Below are 17951 nucleotides of genomic sequence, written 5' to 3' on the forward strand. Positions count from 1 at the left end.
TTTTTAACTAAGCCTTTCACACTTATCTCTGAAATCTTTACTCGCTCAGTTTTCCTATGGATCAGTAAAGTCTCCAACTAGTTGTTCTCTTCAGCAGTCATATCATTTCCCAACATAACCTCTCACAATTTATTGATGCAATTTCAGAGGTCTGAGTGAGATAAAACTTTAATGTTTTTAAACTGTAAATCAATGTAAGATTATAACAGAACATATATTCTAAACTTAAAAATACCAAATGACTAGCAAAAAGTTATAGCTAAAACAAAAAATAACATGGCTGAGGATCATGTTGCTATTTAGAAATCTCTTTAGATATATAAAGCAAATATTTGGATCCAACCAAGGATAAGGAAGGGTGGGTTCCTCTTACCTGAGTGAATCCTAGTTTGATTCGTCTTTGTTTGAAAGTCTTGGCAAATTGCTCAAGCTCCTCAAGGTCACTGGGTTCCTCCAAACTGGGAGTATCAATTCGCTTTGGTGTTGTCTGGCTCTGTGGAAGTGTCTGAATTGGAGTTGCTGCTATTGTGCGTGTTGGGGTTGCTGGCTGCTGGAGAATGAGAAGAATGATAAAAGGATGCTAAAGTTTAGAACTATAATGTAATATGCTGCAAGTATACCCAATCCAATCCATACTTCAAGTCTTTTTCTTAATCTTATACAGCTTATAATTATAGAGAAACAATTACATTGGTGGAAAGTGTACCTACAATACAGTAAGAAAAGCAGACCCGGAGAGTATAAACATTGGGATGAGAGTTCAATTTTAGGTATATAAAAGTTCATTTTACACTTGAATACATAAAAGCAAAATAAACTGGTCCAAATAAGTGCATCTTTTAAAAAAATTACTCATTTCATAAATATTACATTTAAGACTACCAAAACAGCAGGGGGTCATATCTACCAAAATGTTACACAGTATTACATAAATGATACTGTAACATAGTTTTTATAAGTGATGTCCTAAAGTTCAGATTGGGAGGCAATTCCTGATCCTCTTATCTCAGCCTCCTGAGTGCTACTATTATAGGTGTGCCCCGCTTTGCCGTAATCACAGACATTTTGAGGATTTCAAGGTTTTTCCTACAGCTTTTAACCTTAACTGTAATTATGCATAATTACCTGCTCTTTTTCACATTTAGTATCACATTCTAACTTTGTAATGTTTCATTTTCAAAGGATGAGGCAATATTATAATTTACCTCATTATTTTTAATTGCTAGCTTTTCAATTTATGTTTTCATTAATACAGGTAATGTGTGAAAACTTTGAAAATAGTTGTAAAATACATTCACAAGGGATTTTCTTACAAGTTATTTCTTGGCTTCTGATACAACATAATATTGGTTCCTAGTATTTAAAAAAATTTTTGATTATCAGGGATTAAACAGTGTATCTCCTACAGTTCATACTCATTGAATGTTTTCGAGTAAGACATTGTCTTACTATCACTAATAATTTTTTTTCAACTAACTGAAAAGTTTCATTGTAGCCCAGTGCTGATGGTTCATGTGTGTCATGTGTGTATCTTTCTTTTTAGTGTACATACTTTAAATTGTCATTTGGGAATATTGTTTTATTTCCCTTCATAATATTTTTTTGCTGTTTATATCTTATGAAGCTTCAGTTATTTATGTTGAGTGATACTGGAGTTTGAACTCAGGACCTTGCATTTGCTGGCAGACACTACCACTTGAGACACTATGCCAGTCCAGTTTCAGCTGTTTTGAACTGCAATAAAACCCCTTCGTTGCATTTTAAAACAAATAATTCATCAATCACAAGTTTGGAGACATAGATTGTAGTTCCCTCTATTCCTACCATGTTGGGGACTGAAGCCTGGGACCTCCTAATACATGTTCTATCACTTAATTATTATACCCAGTTCCTGTCTTTCTATTATTAAATAAAACATTACATTTCTTTTTTATACAAACACAGAATGACTCTACTGTACTCATAAGCCCCGAATGATGTGTTCTCTTCTGTGTATTCACTAATGTGAGATGCTGTCCTTGCTCTGCATCCTAATTTTCAGTTCATCCCTCCTGTTAAATGTAGCCTAGGTAAGAGAATATAGACCAGGATTCAAGATGAAGCCTATGGTTGTGACTTTTTCTTCTTGTAACTAAATGGTCATACACCATGACCTTGACTTCATTACTCAAAGCTTTTTCCAAGGGAACTAACTGGGCAGAAAAATCACACAACATGCATTACACAGATAACCTGCCTCAGTGAAGACAACAGAGTCTAAGGCATTTTCTGAGTACTTTTCAACCAGACCATTTTGAAGGAATTAAACAAAGCACCAGATATATTTGAATCCTATGTAGCTGGGCACTTCTCACAGTGAAACAGGTGAAATGCAACTGAGTCTCAACTATCAGATAGCTGCTTACAGCTAAGATATCCCATCTCTACAAATCTCAGGCTGGGCCATGCCAAATCTAGAAATGGTAGAACAGAACTCAGTGAGCAAGAGTCAGGATGAAGTCCCAATAGCCTGTTACTATGTGGAGAGCAACTAAGTCACGAACGAGTCTCTGGTACAGGTTTTTGTACCATATACTAGTCTTGGTCAAAACCCTACTTTCAAAGATAGCCCAATGCAGAATATATAGTTTGACATGCTTTGAATATTGAATATAGTTATACAAGTATTGACACAATTAAGTTATAGAACATTTTCATCACCCTTTCAAAGTTCTGCTATGTCTTTTGCAGTTAACTCTTTTTTTTTTTGCCAGTCCTGGGCCTTGGACTCAGGGCCTGAGCACTGTCCCTGGCTTCTTTTTGCTCAAGGCTAGCACTCTGCCACCTGAGCCACAGCGCCCCTTCTGGCTGTTTTCCATATATGTGGTGCTAGGGAATCAAAATGAGAGCTTCATGTGTAGGAGGCAAGTGCTCTTGCCACTAGGCCATACTCTTTTTTTTCCAAATTTTTATTATCAAACTGATGTACAGAGAGGTTACAGTTTCATACGTTAGGCATTGGATACATTACTTGTACTGTTTGTTACCTTGTCCATCATGCCCCCCTCCCCCTTTCCCTTTCCTCCCCTGAGGTGTTCAGTTCACTTACACCAAACAGTTTTGCAAGTATTGCTTTTGTAGTCGTTTGTCTTTTTACCCTGTGTCTCTCAATTTTGGTATTCCCTTTCAATTTCCTAGTTCCAATACCAGTATACACAGTTTCCAATATACTCAGATAAGATTACAGAGATAGTGTAGGTACAACCACAGGAAGGTGATACAAGAACATCATCAATAATAGAAGCTACAGATACACATGGGATGTTGAAGTAGTTACAACTGTGATATAACAACTGTGTCTATAACATGGAGTTCATTTCACTTAGCATCATCTTATGTGTTCATAAGGGTATAGCTATTGGGCCTTGTGATGCTCTGGTATGAGTTGCCTAAACCTGTACTAATTATTCCCAATAAGGGAGACCATAGAGTCCATGTTTCTTTGGGTCTGTGGGCCATACTCTTATCATTAATTCTTATTCCACGGTAACCAGACATGATTTCTGTAGCTACATTTCTAAAATGCCAACTAAATGGAATCACACAGTTTCTGCATGTATAAGAAGTACATTTCATTTTACTGTTGAATACAATTCTGTCATATAGATATGCCAAAATTCATGTTAAATATGTACCAGCTGATGGACATAGGTAGTTTTCAATTTAGGGTGATCTTTGTGGAGACATATGCTTTCATTTTTAGGAGAATTTCTGGGTCATAAGTACACACATGTGTTTAACTTTATTTTAAAAATGCCATTTTGCAAAAAAAAAAAAAAAAAAACCAACCCACTAGCAATATGAGAAATACAGTTGCCTTTATGTTTCTGCGAACAGTTGATCTTATAGCCTTCATAACTATGCTCATTCTAAATGACTGTGTAATGCTATTTCAGTTGCAGTTCCCTGGTAACTAATGGTCTTGGGCATTCTTTTATATTCTTACTGGGTATCACATTATCTCCTTTGGTAGAGTAGCTTCAAAGTTAAATTAAGTTGCCTTGTTACTGAGTTGTAAGATTTGTTTATTCTAGGTGTTTTATCAGATATTATGTTATAAAAATATTTACCCCAGATGGAAATTTTCTTCTCATTCTCTTAGGATAAGTCTTCACTTTTTTTTCTCATTGAAATTTGTTGGCATGTTTTCATAATCAGTTGGCAATTTATGTGAGTCTAGTAGACTCTATTTCACTGGTCTTATACTTCTATCTGTATGCTAGTACCACAGTCTTCATTTCTGAAGCTTTACAGTCATTCTTAACATCACATAATCCTTTGTCTTTCTTACTTTTTAAAGTTCTTCATCTGTCTTACTTTCCATGTCTTCTACAATTCTACATAAATATTAGAAACAGTAAGCAAGTTCTTATAAAAAAAACTGCTGAGTACTGATTATCAATTTGATGACATTTTAACAACTTTAGTCTTCTTATTCATGAACACAATGTATCTATTACAAAGGCATCTTTAATTTTACTCGGCAGTATCTTGTTGATTCCTATGTGTAGGTCTTATAAACTACCTTTAAGTTTATCCCTAAAATAATGCTATTTTTATATCCAATTTTTCAATGATCATCTCTTGCATATAGAAATATAATTGGTGTTATATTCCTAATTAAGTAGGTTAAGAAAGTTACCTTCTATTTCCAGTATTATGGTTTGGATATAAAGTGCCTCTCAAAAAGTTCATGTGTTAAAGGCTTGGCTGTCTGCTGATGGGCTCTCAGGAAGTATCTGAAGCCTGAGGACTCTGACCTTATCAGTGGTCAGGTTCTGAAAACTATTTGAATTATTTTTAGTAGGATTTCTGTTTTAGAGTTAAGTAGTCTAAGCCTGAGTAAAAATTTTAGGGAAAGAAAAAGTTAACCTGGGAGGTGAGGGTGATACTTGGCTGCGACTGTAGGAGGTTGGCTTGGCTTTGCTGAGGTAGTTGCGTTAAAAGATTTTGCGCTTGCAGGAGACCTGTAAAACATAAACATGTTACTCTAGAGACATTAGAGATTACTTTGAGCAAATATGCCCCCCCGCCCCGTACCTCCCCAAAAGGGGTAAGAACTGAAAACCTCCAGGGCTAGAGTGTGGCTCAAGTGGTAGAGTACTTGCCTAGCAAGTGTGAGGTTCTAAGTTAAAAACCCAGTACCACCAAAACAACAAAAACACCTGAAAATTTCCAAATGATCTAATAATCTGATTGATCTTAAAATTATTATTTGCCTAAAATTATTAGTTACATCTGATTAATCTTAATCATAGGCATATAGGAAATTTGGGGAAACTAAAATGAGATTGCTTTCATTTAAGTTTTGGCAAAGCAAGGGTAATGTCTTTTTTTAAAAACAATTTTATTTAAAAGATTAAAGCTCAAGCCGGGTGCCAGTGTTTCATGTCTGTAATTCTAGTTACTCAGGGGGCTGAGATCTGTAGATTGAATTTCAAAGCCAGCCCAGGCAGAAAAAGTCTGTGACTTCTAAATAAATTCAACTTTGGGACTACTGAGATGTACACGTAGGATTTAACGTCAAACTCCTGGAATGGTAATGTTAAGTTTTTTTGTTTTTAATGATCTGATCTTTGCTAAACTCTGGTTTTAAATGCACTTTTATTCATATATGTAACTAGTGATTTTAAGACATTAGAGTTTTCAAATAAAGATTCTAATTTCTCTCCCATGTCTCTGAGCCATGCAACTGTTATCCATTTTCTAAGGTATTTTCTCTCCTTTGCAACCTTATAAATGCATTTTTTCAAGCCACTATGAAGGTATCTCTGATCATAAAGGTACAAGGGGGTCTCCATGCTTTACTCACATCACTTCTAATGCTTACAAAGTTGGTTTCCCTGTTACTAGGTTGTGATTTCCCTGTTACTACGCTGTGAACTCTTTGAGAGTAAAAACTGACTTATTTATGTTTTGAGCACAGAATAAAATGGTACTAATGAAAAAAAGATTTGGAATAAATTACCTAAAAAGAAAAAGGACAAAAAACAAATTTCTAAAAATAATGCACTGAAATTTGATCATTATATACTATGTAGACATTATTGAAAAGAAAAATCATATACTCTCCTGTAAATATGCATAATCATTATGTGTGAAACAAATTGTTGGGTGCCAAGGTCTTACACTTATAATTCTATTTACTTGGTATACAGAGATTGGGAGGATCACAGTTTGAGGCCAACCTACATAAAAACATTTGTGAGATTCCATTTTCAACTGAAAAATCTGGTCATGGTTGGCATGCACCTGCCATCACAGCTATCATAGCAAGTTTAAATTGGAAAAGGTTTTAGTCGAGGCTTATGCCTAAGCAAAAAAAAGTGAGATCCCATCTCAAAAATGACTGAAGCAAAATGGCTAGAGATCTGACAAACCCTCAAATCCTAGCACTACAAAAAAATTTAAAAATGTTTGAGTTAGAAATGCTAGCCACTTTGATTTGATTATTCTACATTGTATACACATATCAAATGTACATTACCCATAGATATATACAATTTAATAATAATTTTAAAAATCAGTAGAGATGCAGCTTTGAGCTAAAATCTTCCTTCTTTCCTTTCCTTTTTCTTTTTGACAATCTTGGGGCTTGAACTCTGGGCCTAGGCACTGTCCCTGAGATCCTAGATCCTTTTTGCACAAGGCTAGTACTCTAACACTTGAGTCATGGTGCTACTTCCAGCTTTTTCTGTGGGAAATAAAGAGTCTCAACACTTGCATGCATGAAGCCCTGGGTTTGATCCCTCAGCACCACATAAACAGAAAAGGCTGGAAGTGGCTCAAGTGGTAGAGTGCTAGCTTTGAGCAAAAAGGAAGTCAGGGACAGTGCTCAGACCCTGAGTCCAAGCCCCAGGACTGGCAAAAAATAAAATAAAACCAAGAGTTTCAACAAACTTTCCTGCCCAGGCTGGCTTTGAACTGAGATCCTCATATCTCAGTGCCTAAGTAGCTAGATTTCAGGCATGCAACACCAGTGCTTGGCTTCCTTCCTTCCTTCCTTTTTTTTGGGGGGGGTGGGGTGGGGGTTGCTGGAGCCTGGGGATAAGACTAGCACTCTACCACATACCACATCTCCACTTCCAGTTTTTTGCTGGCTAAATGGAGATAAGACTGCCATGAACTTTCATGTCTGGGCTGGCTTTGAACTCACAATCCTCAGCTCTCTGCCTCCCAAGTAGCTAGGATTACAGGGGTAAGTCATGGACACCCAACTTAAAGGCTTTATTCCTTGATACTGTTTACACTGATTGCATTAACCAGAACTTGCAAGTAGGAGTAAACCTTACTATTTTTTGATAGAAAAATTACTTGCCAATATCTCCTACTCACAGGCATTGAAGATAGTTATGTAACTCAAAAATTTACAGTTTCGCATACTAAAACCTTCTTCTCAAATTTAAAAATAAGCCAAATAACTCTTAGAGGCATGTATTTTCAATGATCAGTCTATATGCAAAGCATATAGTATCAGAAAACTAGAAGCAATTTATCAAATTTATAGTCAGCATAGTGAATGGTTTTAGTTACACATTAAGCCAAAATCCTTAGTGATTACAAGTGAATGAAAGTAAAGAGCACTCTTCCATTATATGCTGTATTTGACCACAAACATTTTTTTCTTAACATTTAATACTGATAGTTTAAAATAAGTATTAAGGTGAAAATGGTAGCCAAGGTGTATGTCACATGAAGTAGAGAGCCTTGGATACCTTGGTGTCTACTAATAAGCTCTAGGAGAGCAGCTCACCCTGCTGGCCCTGGGGCGTCTGTGAGATGATAAACTGTGCTGGTTGTAAGTTGGTGGTCGGATGTACCAACACAAATTGTTGCAGGTTGAGATTTTGCTGTTGAAGCTGTTGCAACTGTTGAAGGTCCTGAAATTCAGAATTAAAATATGGATTAGATTCTGAAGTTAAGGTTACTAGATGACAACTTCTGTTTCACACAATTAAAAAGAGTCCATATTTAGCTTTCTTTCAGATTCCAACAGTCAGGGGCTCTCAGTGTGTTTCACATAGTATATGAGGAAACCAGGAGCCTCTGTAGATTACTTCTTTGTGGGCATGATATAGTGTCAATGGCTTAACACTAAGCCTAACTTCTAATGGTAACTGAAAATTCTCTCAGAATAAATGGTTTGAGCTGTTTTTCCAACATGGGTTTTGAAAGTCAAGTGGGAAAAGAGCTTTTAAATTCTTGACTCATTTCTCTTTTGAGAATGTTATGCCTGAATTATCATCAATTGACTAAAAGATCTTTGAGTCACAAAACTTGATACAAGCTTATACACTCAACTAAGAAATCAGTGTGATTAAAAAGAAAGTTACACATACAAAAATCGGATGCATATCATAACACAGATTTACAACTGGTTTAAGTTTTATAATTTTTGAAGTACAGTCATATTGAGCTATCATATTTACACTAACACAAACATATGGTCTTGCCTCTTGGGGACTGCAAGTAGTTATTTGATAATAAAGTGATCAAAATCAAAGTATTTATTGTGCCAAGTCTGTACAAGTGGTAATAAGATCAGCTTGATATTTTAAGTATCTTGCTATAATTTAAACCTACTTCTAAACCTTTTCTGGCATGGATAAGAATAATTGTTTAAAACTAGACGTGTAATTTCTTCATGTTTTACTCAATAATTACTTACGCATTTTTCCTTTTCCTGAGAAAGGATATTACTTACTTTCTTCTTTGATCCTACTGTCTGTGCCTCTTAAAGATTTTTTGATACTACTAGCTACTTTGCCATAAAATGTGAAAACTGAAATCAAACAACATTCTGATGCAGTCTAATGCAGTGCTAATCACTACACAGCACAGAGCAGACTGCCTGTTTTTCTCATATACGGGTAGCAACATGACTGCAGAGCATATGAAAAGAACCCATGCCTGCTGTAATTAGCTAATTAAGATAAATACAGTAATCCCCTGCTTCAGAAATATGCTAGCTACTTATTCAAAAACTGTCATTTAATATAAGTTATTCATATAATCATCTATGTATTTATTTATAATGTCAACTCTAATAAGCAAACAAATATATTATTTCTAATTCAATATTACGAAAGTACCACTTACCACCCTGATCAAGAGGTCCTCGGGTCTTTTAAGGTCTACACCAACAATCACAAAGCTAAGTTAAGACTAAATAAAATGTCATTTTATTCTTTACATGCTGTGCCAGTGACCTGAGTTCCTTACTCACCTGTGCAATCTGTATGGGCTGAGACAGGGGGATCTGCGTCATAGGCGTGGCGGCAGAGGCTGAGATTGTGGCCCCAGCAGCACTGTGCTGTTGGCTGGCAGAATGCTGCTGCACGGCAGCAGCCAGCAACTGGGCCTGGGCCTGGGCCTGTTGTAGTAACAACTGTTGCTGGGCTGGTGTCAAAGTGAGCTAAAGAAAATCAGAGCAATGGAAGGGTTGAAGAAGCAAGGTTTCTAGTGCAAGCCAACTTTCATAGGTAACTAAGCCTTAGTTATTCAATTTAATATAGTTCCTAGCATGTAGCTAAAATATCTATTGGTCTACCATTACTAAATTAAAATGGCAGTTCTCACTCCAGATTAAAACAATAATTCAAGCTATTTAGGACTCAAGATTTGAGGCAAGAAAATTAGCTAGTAAGCAAGAAAAGAATTAATGCTGACAGGATATGGAAAAGAAATTTATACCCAACAAACAGAATAGCAGGTGATTGGTTAGATGATTCAGAAATAAATATGCTGGCTATGACCAACCAGTAAAAGAACTGATAAGGCTTGGCTGCTTCCCATCAGCACAAATCATTGCCATATCTCTTCTTTTCCAGTATATTTCTAAGATGTGACTAAAGAATAAGAGCTCCCATTTAGTTTCTTTTCCAGATCTTCCTATGAACCCCTCTCTAATACATACTTTTCTGGCACTGAAAGCAATGTCTTTGAAACCGTATATCCTCTTTCCAACACATTATCTCTATGAAACAGTTGTGACGTGACAGATACTCTCTTTACATACTAAAAATCCTAATGGCCTGGTCTAACAAGCTTCAGCCACAGTGCCTCAGGTCACCAAAAAGAAACATGCCAAATATTAAATTAGGAAATGTACTCAGAGTAGATTTAAGCTTGTTTTCATAATAATTTTAACTTTATTATTTATACAACTTCATTATTTACTACACAATTGTATTATAATTATACTTAGTATATGCTTTATAATTATATTATTGCAACTTATTTCAAATATGCCTACACTAAGGTAGCAAGTAGCTGAAACTTCCTTCTGGTAGTGTGTCCTAATCAAACAAAAAGGAACCAGGCATACTCTGACCTGCACAAATAGTCATTTAATGGCACAATCCTTCTTCTAAAAGAGTCTAACATACTTTGTGCATTAGAAACACAAGAATAAAAATCAAACTCTTATTTCTAACTCAGACTATATTATTTCTAATTCAGTATTAAGAAAATACCACTTACTCCAATATGTATGTATATACTTATATATTTAAATAGATAGATGTCTTAATCACTACTTTAAATTTTTAATAAGGAGTTGTACAACAGTTGTTAAAAAGGTATTCCATTGGGCTGGGGATATGGCCTAGTGGCAAGAGTGCCTGCTTCATATATATGAGGCCCTGGGTTCGATTCCCCAGCACCACATATACAGAAAATGGCCAGAAGTGGCGCTGTGGCTCAAGTGGCAGAGTGCGAGCCTTGAGCAAAAAGAAGCCAGGGACAGTGCTCAGGCCCTGAGTCCAAGCCCCAGGACTGGCCAAAAAAAAAAGGTATTCCATTGTCAAACACTCTTAGGTGAAATGAATATAAAAATTCTAATGGTTGATATAATGTGAATGAAACTTTTCCTTATTATTCCCTAACTACCTCCTCAAAAGACAATACAATATGCAAACTTTTAACACTGGAAAAAATATCTGAAATGATGCCTTAAAGCAAAGACAGTTGAAAAGTTAAAAACAAAACAAAATAAAAAATACATAGGTTTCTTTGTTACTAGTAAAAATAAATGGCATTTACTGAATGCTAAAAGGCAAACACTGTTTGTAATCTCTCTATATATATAGCCATTTAAAAGAAGGAAAACTGATATCCAGGGAGATGGACTAGACCATATTGTAAGATGCAGAGCTAGAATCTGAGACCTTTACCTTGTTATCTTACACAGTCAGTTAAAGAAAAAAAGTTTTTGCTTATTTAAGTACTAATCCATTCTTTAAATCCACTGCACTATCCAGCAGTGATTTAACTCCCAATTGACAATGTCATTTCAACAATGAAATGATCTTAATCATAGCAATGATACAACTGCATGCTGAAGCAACACTAGACATATGAGTTTTAAAAGTCCTTAGTATAATCTGAGCACCTGCAATTTTAATAAAAGTAGTCTTGAAAAAAATGACAAAGATAATTCCATTTCCAGACCTGTCGACAGTGTAGGGAATTGCTTTAAACTCAAAATAGTACCATGTTACTGCTGGCTGTAGAGAACAATTCTAATTAGCTGTCAGTCAATGGCAGTTCTGACACAGAGAAAGTTTTTTACAATTATCTGTGAAAACTTACCCCAGTTATCTGTCCTCCAGCCAGCATAAGCTGTGTCTGGGGAATAGCTGCCTCCACTGAAGACTGCTGGGAAGGCTGGCTTGGCTGCTGCGAATCCCCCGATTCTTCACTAGATTTATTAGACTAAAATAGAGTGGGGTAGGAAATAAAGGACTTCAAATAGATGATTACAACAAATGTACTTAACTCTACAGTTCACAATTCTTTCAGAACAAGGGCTACTCAGTTTCCTTTTCTTTCTGATAAGCCTATGACTTCCTAGTTTTACATAATTAATTTTTACTTTTTATTCTAGTGCCAGTAAGCTACTGATTAGAAGTTTATTTTATTTAAAAAAAAAATTTGGGGCGTGAGTACTGGGGTTTGAACTCAGGGCCTTCCACAGGCTAGCCAAGAAGTACTGCTTGAGCTCCTCCTCTAGAGTCTAGCATTTATGTCCAGGTCATCTTGGATCAGGATTCTCCTATTTATACTTCCTGCATAGCTGGGATGACAGGAGCATACTACCATGCTCAGCTTTTTACTGGTCAAGATAAGGTTTAACTTTCTGACTGATGGTCTCAAACCACAGTTCTCCGGCAGCTGGCATTACAGGCATGAGCCCAAACCACTATGCTCATCCAGTTATTTTTTAAGAAAAGATAAATTTGTCTTCTACAAATCTTTAGTGGTCTACCACACCACTTCCAGTTTTCCAGTGGTTATTTGGAGATAAGATTGTCTCATGGATTTTCCTGCCTGGGCTGGCTCTGAACCTTCACAACAATCCTCAGTTCTTGGCCTCCTACGTTGCCAGGATTACAGGAGTGAGACACTGGCCCATCTCAAAAGAATTTTCCACAAACCCAAATCCCCAACTCTGGAAATAAGGAGTAAGTTGAGAAATGTATTAGACCTTTTATACCAACATTTTTACATACACTTAGTGATCAGTCTCAAACGTCTTCATATGCTATCTTAAGGGATGCTTAGATTCTACGGTTGATTATGTGATTCACAGAACTTTTCATCTACTATTTTATAGAACTGTGAATCTACCATCATCCATCAAGTAATACACAAGCTTGACAGAAAATGCTGCAGTCAAGATAGAACATACTCCTGAATGGAGCACAGAGTGAAATTTTTATGGTAATTAAAAACTGGTTATGCAGAGCATTAACATTCTGCATAGATTTGAATATTTCTCACCACCTGTTTTAGGGACAGCAGCAAGGCTAATTAACATAAGAGCTCTGATTAATTCTGTCAGTCACTGCAAGATAATTACAGTGCAGGACTGTAAACATTCTGCACCAGAGATACAGCCTGTTTGCCAACATCTCTCTAAGGGATGTAACTTTTCCATGGTAACCAAGGCAGTTTTCCACCTCTTCTCCCTCAGAAAGGAAGGTCACATTATCTCATTTCTTTTCTTTCCCCATTTCCATGTGTTTCTAGGTCCACATTCCATTGTATTTTATGGAAAGCTCAACCTAAGGTCTTTTCCACTGTATTTCACAGAAATCTCAACCTAAAATCTAGTTGTTAGCAACATGGAAATCAATCTTCCAGAATACTGTTTACCCTCTTAACTGTTAGTTGCCTAAACACTATAATGATATGAAACAGCAGGTTGATTGAAACATTATGGAGTGACACAGTACTTGAATTGTGTTTTGACATGTGATTCATAGCAGAAGGCCAGACTTACATTATGTTTTAAAATTATGACTATTTGCCCACCATTGTCTATCAACAGACTTAATTATAATTTCTAAACACACACACACACACACACACACACACTTTGGAGCAGAGAGGAACTCTGGAAACTCTATAAATATTCCCAGTAAGATAGATAAGAAAAACTGAGCCTCAGAAGGTTAAGTAACTTGCCAAAGGCACACAGCAAGTTAGTGGCAGAACAAGAATTTAAATATGAGTTCCCTGTTTCTCAGTACAGTGTTATTCCTCTGCACTATGTTTCCCTAACACATGAAAATTACAAATGAATTTTCTGAAACAAGGGCATTTAAGATATTATTCGGCTTTGGGTTTAGGTAAATGTTTTTGTTACTACTTAATTTAGAAACAAAAACTTTGAAAGTAGGCTTTTCTTGTCTACCTTTGGTTCATGCATCGTAGCAGAATATAATGATTTTCATTAATGACAAAAATTATCACTGAGACCTTTATGAGATTCAGTAATAAAAATATAGAGATAAATGGTAGTAAGATATTAAATAATAAAATTTCAAACATAATTCACTTTATAAAATTATGTGCTACTGGGCTGGGTGAATGTGGCTAAGTAGTAGAACATCTGCTTAGTAAGTGTGAGACCCTGAGTTCAAATCTCAGTACCACCAAAAATATAAAATAAAAATGATGTGTTCATTATAGAAAATTATGAACAGAAAATCTGACCCATAATTCCATGTCCCAGCTTACCTGTACATTTAAAGACTGAGCAGCAGCCTGTAAACCTGTTCCAGCGAGCTGGACCTATATAATAAGTAAAGTGATCAGGAAACACTCTAGTCTATATACTGTTGACATCCATCACTAGAGACAATTACCCACAAATATTTTAAGTCTCTACTAAGTGTATGCCAATAAGAAATATACCCCCAAAAAAGGTTTTATGGAATTAAAGCTTTGTGAGCAAGTTCACAGTCACCACTTCCATCTTCCATACTAAACAAATGCTGTCAATTTTTACTTTTTGGGCAGTCATGGGGCTTGAACTCAGGGCCTGGATGCTGTCCCTGAGCTCTTTTTGCTCAAGGCTAGTGCTCTACCACTTTGAGTCACAGCTCTATTTCCAGTTTTCTGGTGGTTAACTGGAGATAAGAGTCTCACAGACTTTCCTGCCCAGGCTAGCTTTGAAGTACAACCCTCAGGTCTTAGCCTCCTGAGTAGCTAGAATTACAGGCATGAGCCACCAGCACCTGGTTATGCTGTCAATTTTTTCTGAAGATGTTTTCCACTCTAAATGAGGATCATTAGGCAAACCACACTTATACTGGATGTTCCTTATTAAACAATATGCTTGTATTCATGAGATGCTTAGATTCTAAAAACTTAATTCATCTTCCAAATAATGTTAAACAAGAACAAGTTATTTACATAATTTTCATCACTATAAACAAACAGGAATTATTTACTTGTTCTTATTTTTTAATTTTCATGTATACACCACAGTAAATATCCTATATATTCAAACCTAAGGCGTATGTCCTTAAAACAGTTATAGTTATAGCCAAGCACTGGGGCTCATGCCCATAATCCTATGTACTCAAGAGGCTAAGATCAGAAGGATTGTTTCTTGAGGCCAGCCAGGCAGAGAAGACCTCGAGACATCATATCTAATTAACCAGCAAAACCTGCATTAGAGTATACGTATAGCTCACGTGGTAGAGTGACAGCTATGAGGAAAAAAAAAAAAAAAGCCCAGTGACAGTATAAGGCCCTGAGTTCAAGACCCTGTCCCAACACATAAAACAAAACAAAAACCCAAAATAGTAATCACTTTAAATTTATAGCTTAAATAATCTCTTCTATAAAACACACATAAAAGTCATATTTAATCTTTACCTTTTGTGTATTTGCAAAGTTTAAATCATGGTAATTTAAAATAAGGATAGTCATTAAATTTTAAAAACCACATTACAAAACTGGCAATCACAATAATGGGTTGTCTAACAGACAAAACTTGTAGAATATCTATTTGTATTTTATTACTGCTTTTATTAAAAAGTGATATATAGAGGGGCTATAATTACATAAGTCAGATAACACATATATTTCTTTTTGGACAATGTCACCCCTTCTCTTGCTTTCTCCCAGTTTTTCACTCTCATCCCCATGCACCAATTGTATAGTTTATTTTCTACATAGTATCTAGTAAGTATTATTGCTGCATTTGTTCACCTTCCATTTCTGTGACCACCATCACCCTCCCAAAGACAGATAAAAAAAAAGACAAAAAGGAAACAAAAACAACAGCAAAGAAAATAATTCTTGTTTATTTCTCCACAAGTAGTAGTTATAAAGAGTAAAAGAGTAAAACAGAGGGGGATACATGGCAGACAAGTTAGAGCACAGTTAGAATCACCACTAATGAACCTCTGTGAGAATATACTTTAAAGAATACAGGTTTTATTCCTACCAAGAGTGAATAATGATGAAACAGCAAACTCAAACTGAGGAACACTACAGAACTTCTCAGAAGTATCAATGAATGTTCTGAGAACAAAGAATGAGAAAGGAAGAATACAATCTTGGCTGTAATAAATGGAAGCCTAACCTAGTAATGATAACAGTGGGAATAAAAGCAAAACATGAAAAGTAGTGACATAAGGATCCTGGCAACTGGCTGGATATTGATGAAGAAAAGTATTATGAATTATTCCAGTGTTCAAAGCTGGGCGTCTGGAAAATGGTAGTATTAGCAGATAAGAAAATAAAATCTACTTTGGATGTGTCCTATAGCCTTAAGATGTCCTGAGATAAAATATAAGTATTTGTATAGAGCTCAGATAAAGAGCTAAACTCTAAAGCTATGTTCTTTATTTAAAATGAATAGTCATCATGTTAGCAAATCAGAATCCTCTGCATATTAAACAACAACAAAAAATCCATGGCTCCCCCAAAATTTATGTATTTTAGATAAAATATAATTAGGAGATGCCTATCTGAAGAGATAATACGTTTTAGACCCAAAGTCTTAGAAGTAAACTAAGGAGCCAGAAGAAAGAGTTTCAGGCACATAGATTTAAAAGACTGAAAGTTATAAACCTAAATATGTCATGTTGTTTCTGTTTATTGTGAAAACAGGATATACAGTCTCTTAAAGAATCACTTCACAGATCACTAATTACAAGGAGACAAGTAGCAGCTCTGTTTTACACACTGCTTTGCCTCTCCACAGGCCCAAAGCAATGGGGCTAAATGGCCATAGATTGAAAGTGTTCAAACTGTGAGCCAAAATAAAAGTTTGATTGATTTTATAGGTATGCTGCCACAGTGATGGAAAGTGACAATAAAAACCATTACAAATTTAAACTAGTAAAGATGCTTACTATGTGTCACATAACTGAAGTCTATGAAAAGAAATGAGAAATGGGTTGGACATACTCAAATATATTATAAAAATATTCTTAAATTAATTTCAGATATTAATATTGATATTTTATCCAGAAGTTGTATACTAGTTTCCCTATTTCAAAGATACAGTAGTCCCACTTATCCACATGTAATACATTCCAAGAACCCCTAGTAGATGCCTGAAATCAGATAGCATTATGGGGACTACTACATAAACAAAGCTATGTACATGAGCAAACATGTGAACATGGCTTAATTCTAATAAAAAACACCGATTGCAACCTATATAATATTCCTTTGAATCTGGACACAAACAAATTGTCTTTAGGACAGCTTTCCAGAATTTCACCTGTTTTCAAAAAGAAAAGCTTCTTTTCATTTGGGTAGTCTGATGACATATTTTGGTAAGAGAGTAGGAAAAAAAAAATATATATGTGTGTGTGTATATATATATATATATAAATACATATATATTTGTTTACAGTAGCACTTGGTTAATATCCTGGGAGGCTATGTGACCATATAGGTTTTTCACTGAGTCACTACTGAATGTTGCTAGCCAAAATATTTTGAGCATTATTAGTTATAAATTTTAAGTTCTATAAAGAGTACTAAAATGTGCAAAACATTCCCATAATACATATGCCAGAGTGCTAAGATATTCTGATAATCTACCATGTTGTATTACTGTTAGTTTTCCATTTTCATCCAATTCTCATATCCCAAAACTTTTGTGTGGCCCTTAGACATTTTTGTGTTCTTCCTCCCTCCACATTATTTAGCTACATTATGGTTAAGGCACAGGTGAAGAAAAATCTATGGTCTGTTTTAGACTCTGGGGAAAAAAAAATCAGATGGTATAAGGATAGTAAAATCGAGGTGTTTTTAAACCTCAAATAGAGGGTTCACAGTCAATCAAACCAAAGGTGCAAGGAGTTTCCAACATCACATTGGTCTGGAGCCATTTTAAAGGAGGGATATTAGTGTTGAGTTCAGAGCCTTACATAGCTGGTCTCACACAGTAATAGCTGTATCATTTTTTAAATGTTTGGCAATTAAATATTGAAGTTAGGGCCTCACACTAGCAAGGCAGGGACATTATATCACTTACACCATAACCCTCTCCCAGCTATGATATTTTGGATATTCTGATTATTTACTATTCATCAGTTAGTTAACACAGACTAATGCTCAGAAAGAACAGTGACTCCATTATTATATACATTCCA

General features: G+C 35.5%; 1 protein-coding gene across 6 annotated transcripts in view; it reads right to left on the minus strand.

The window, feature by feature from the left end:
* The window catches only part of Pou2f1 (POU class 2 homeobox 1), a 147654-nt gene that overhangs the window by 29352 nt on the left and 100351 nt on the right, over positions 1-17951 (minus strand). For all 6 annotated transcript variants that reach the window (XM_048357589.1, XM_048357583.1, XM_048357587.1 and 3 more), the window contains 6 exons: positions 14065-14118; positions 11632-11754; positions 9266-9454; positions 7793-7919; positions 4912-5006; positions 374-547 (listed from right to left, as the gene is read on the minus strand). In XM_048357589.1, the coding sequence (XP_048213546.1) occupies positions 374-547; positions 4912-5006; positions 7793-7919; positions 9266-9454; positions 11632-11754; positions 14065-14118 (762 nt within the window). The remainder of the gene's footprint in view (positions 1-373; positions 548-4911; positions 5007-7792; positions 7920-9265; positions 9455-11631; positions 11755-14064; positions 14119-17951) is intronic.

This window comes from Perognathus longimembris, chromosome 11 (assembly GCF_023159225.1).
Source record: "Perognathus longimembris pacificus isolate PPM17 chromosome 11, ASM2315922v1, whole genome shotgun sequence".
Classification (NCBI taxonomy): Eukaryota; Metazoa; Chordata; class Mammalia; order Rodentia; family Heteromyidae; genus Perognathus; species Perognathus longimembris.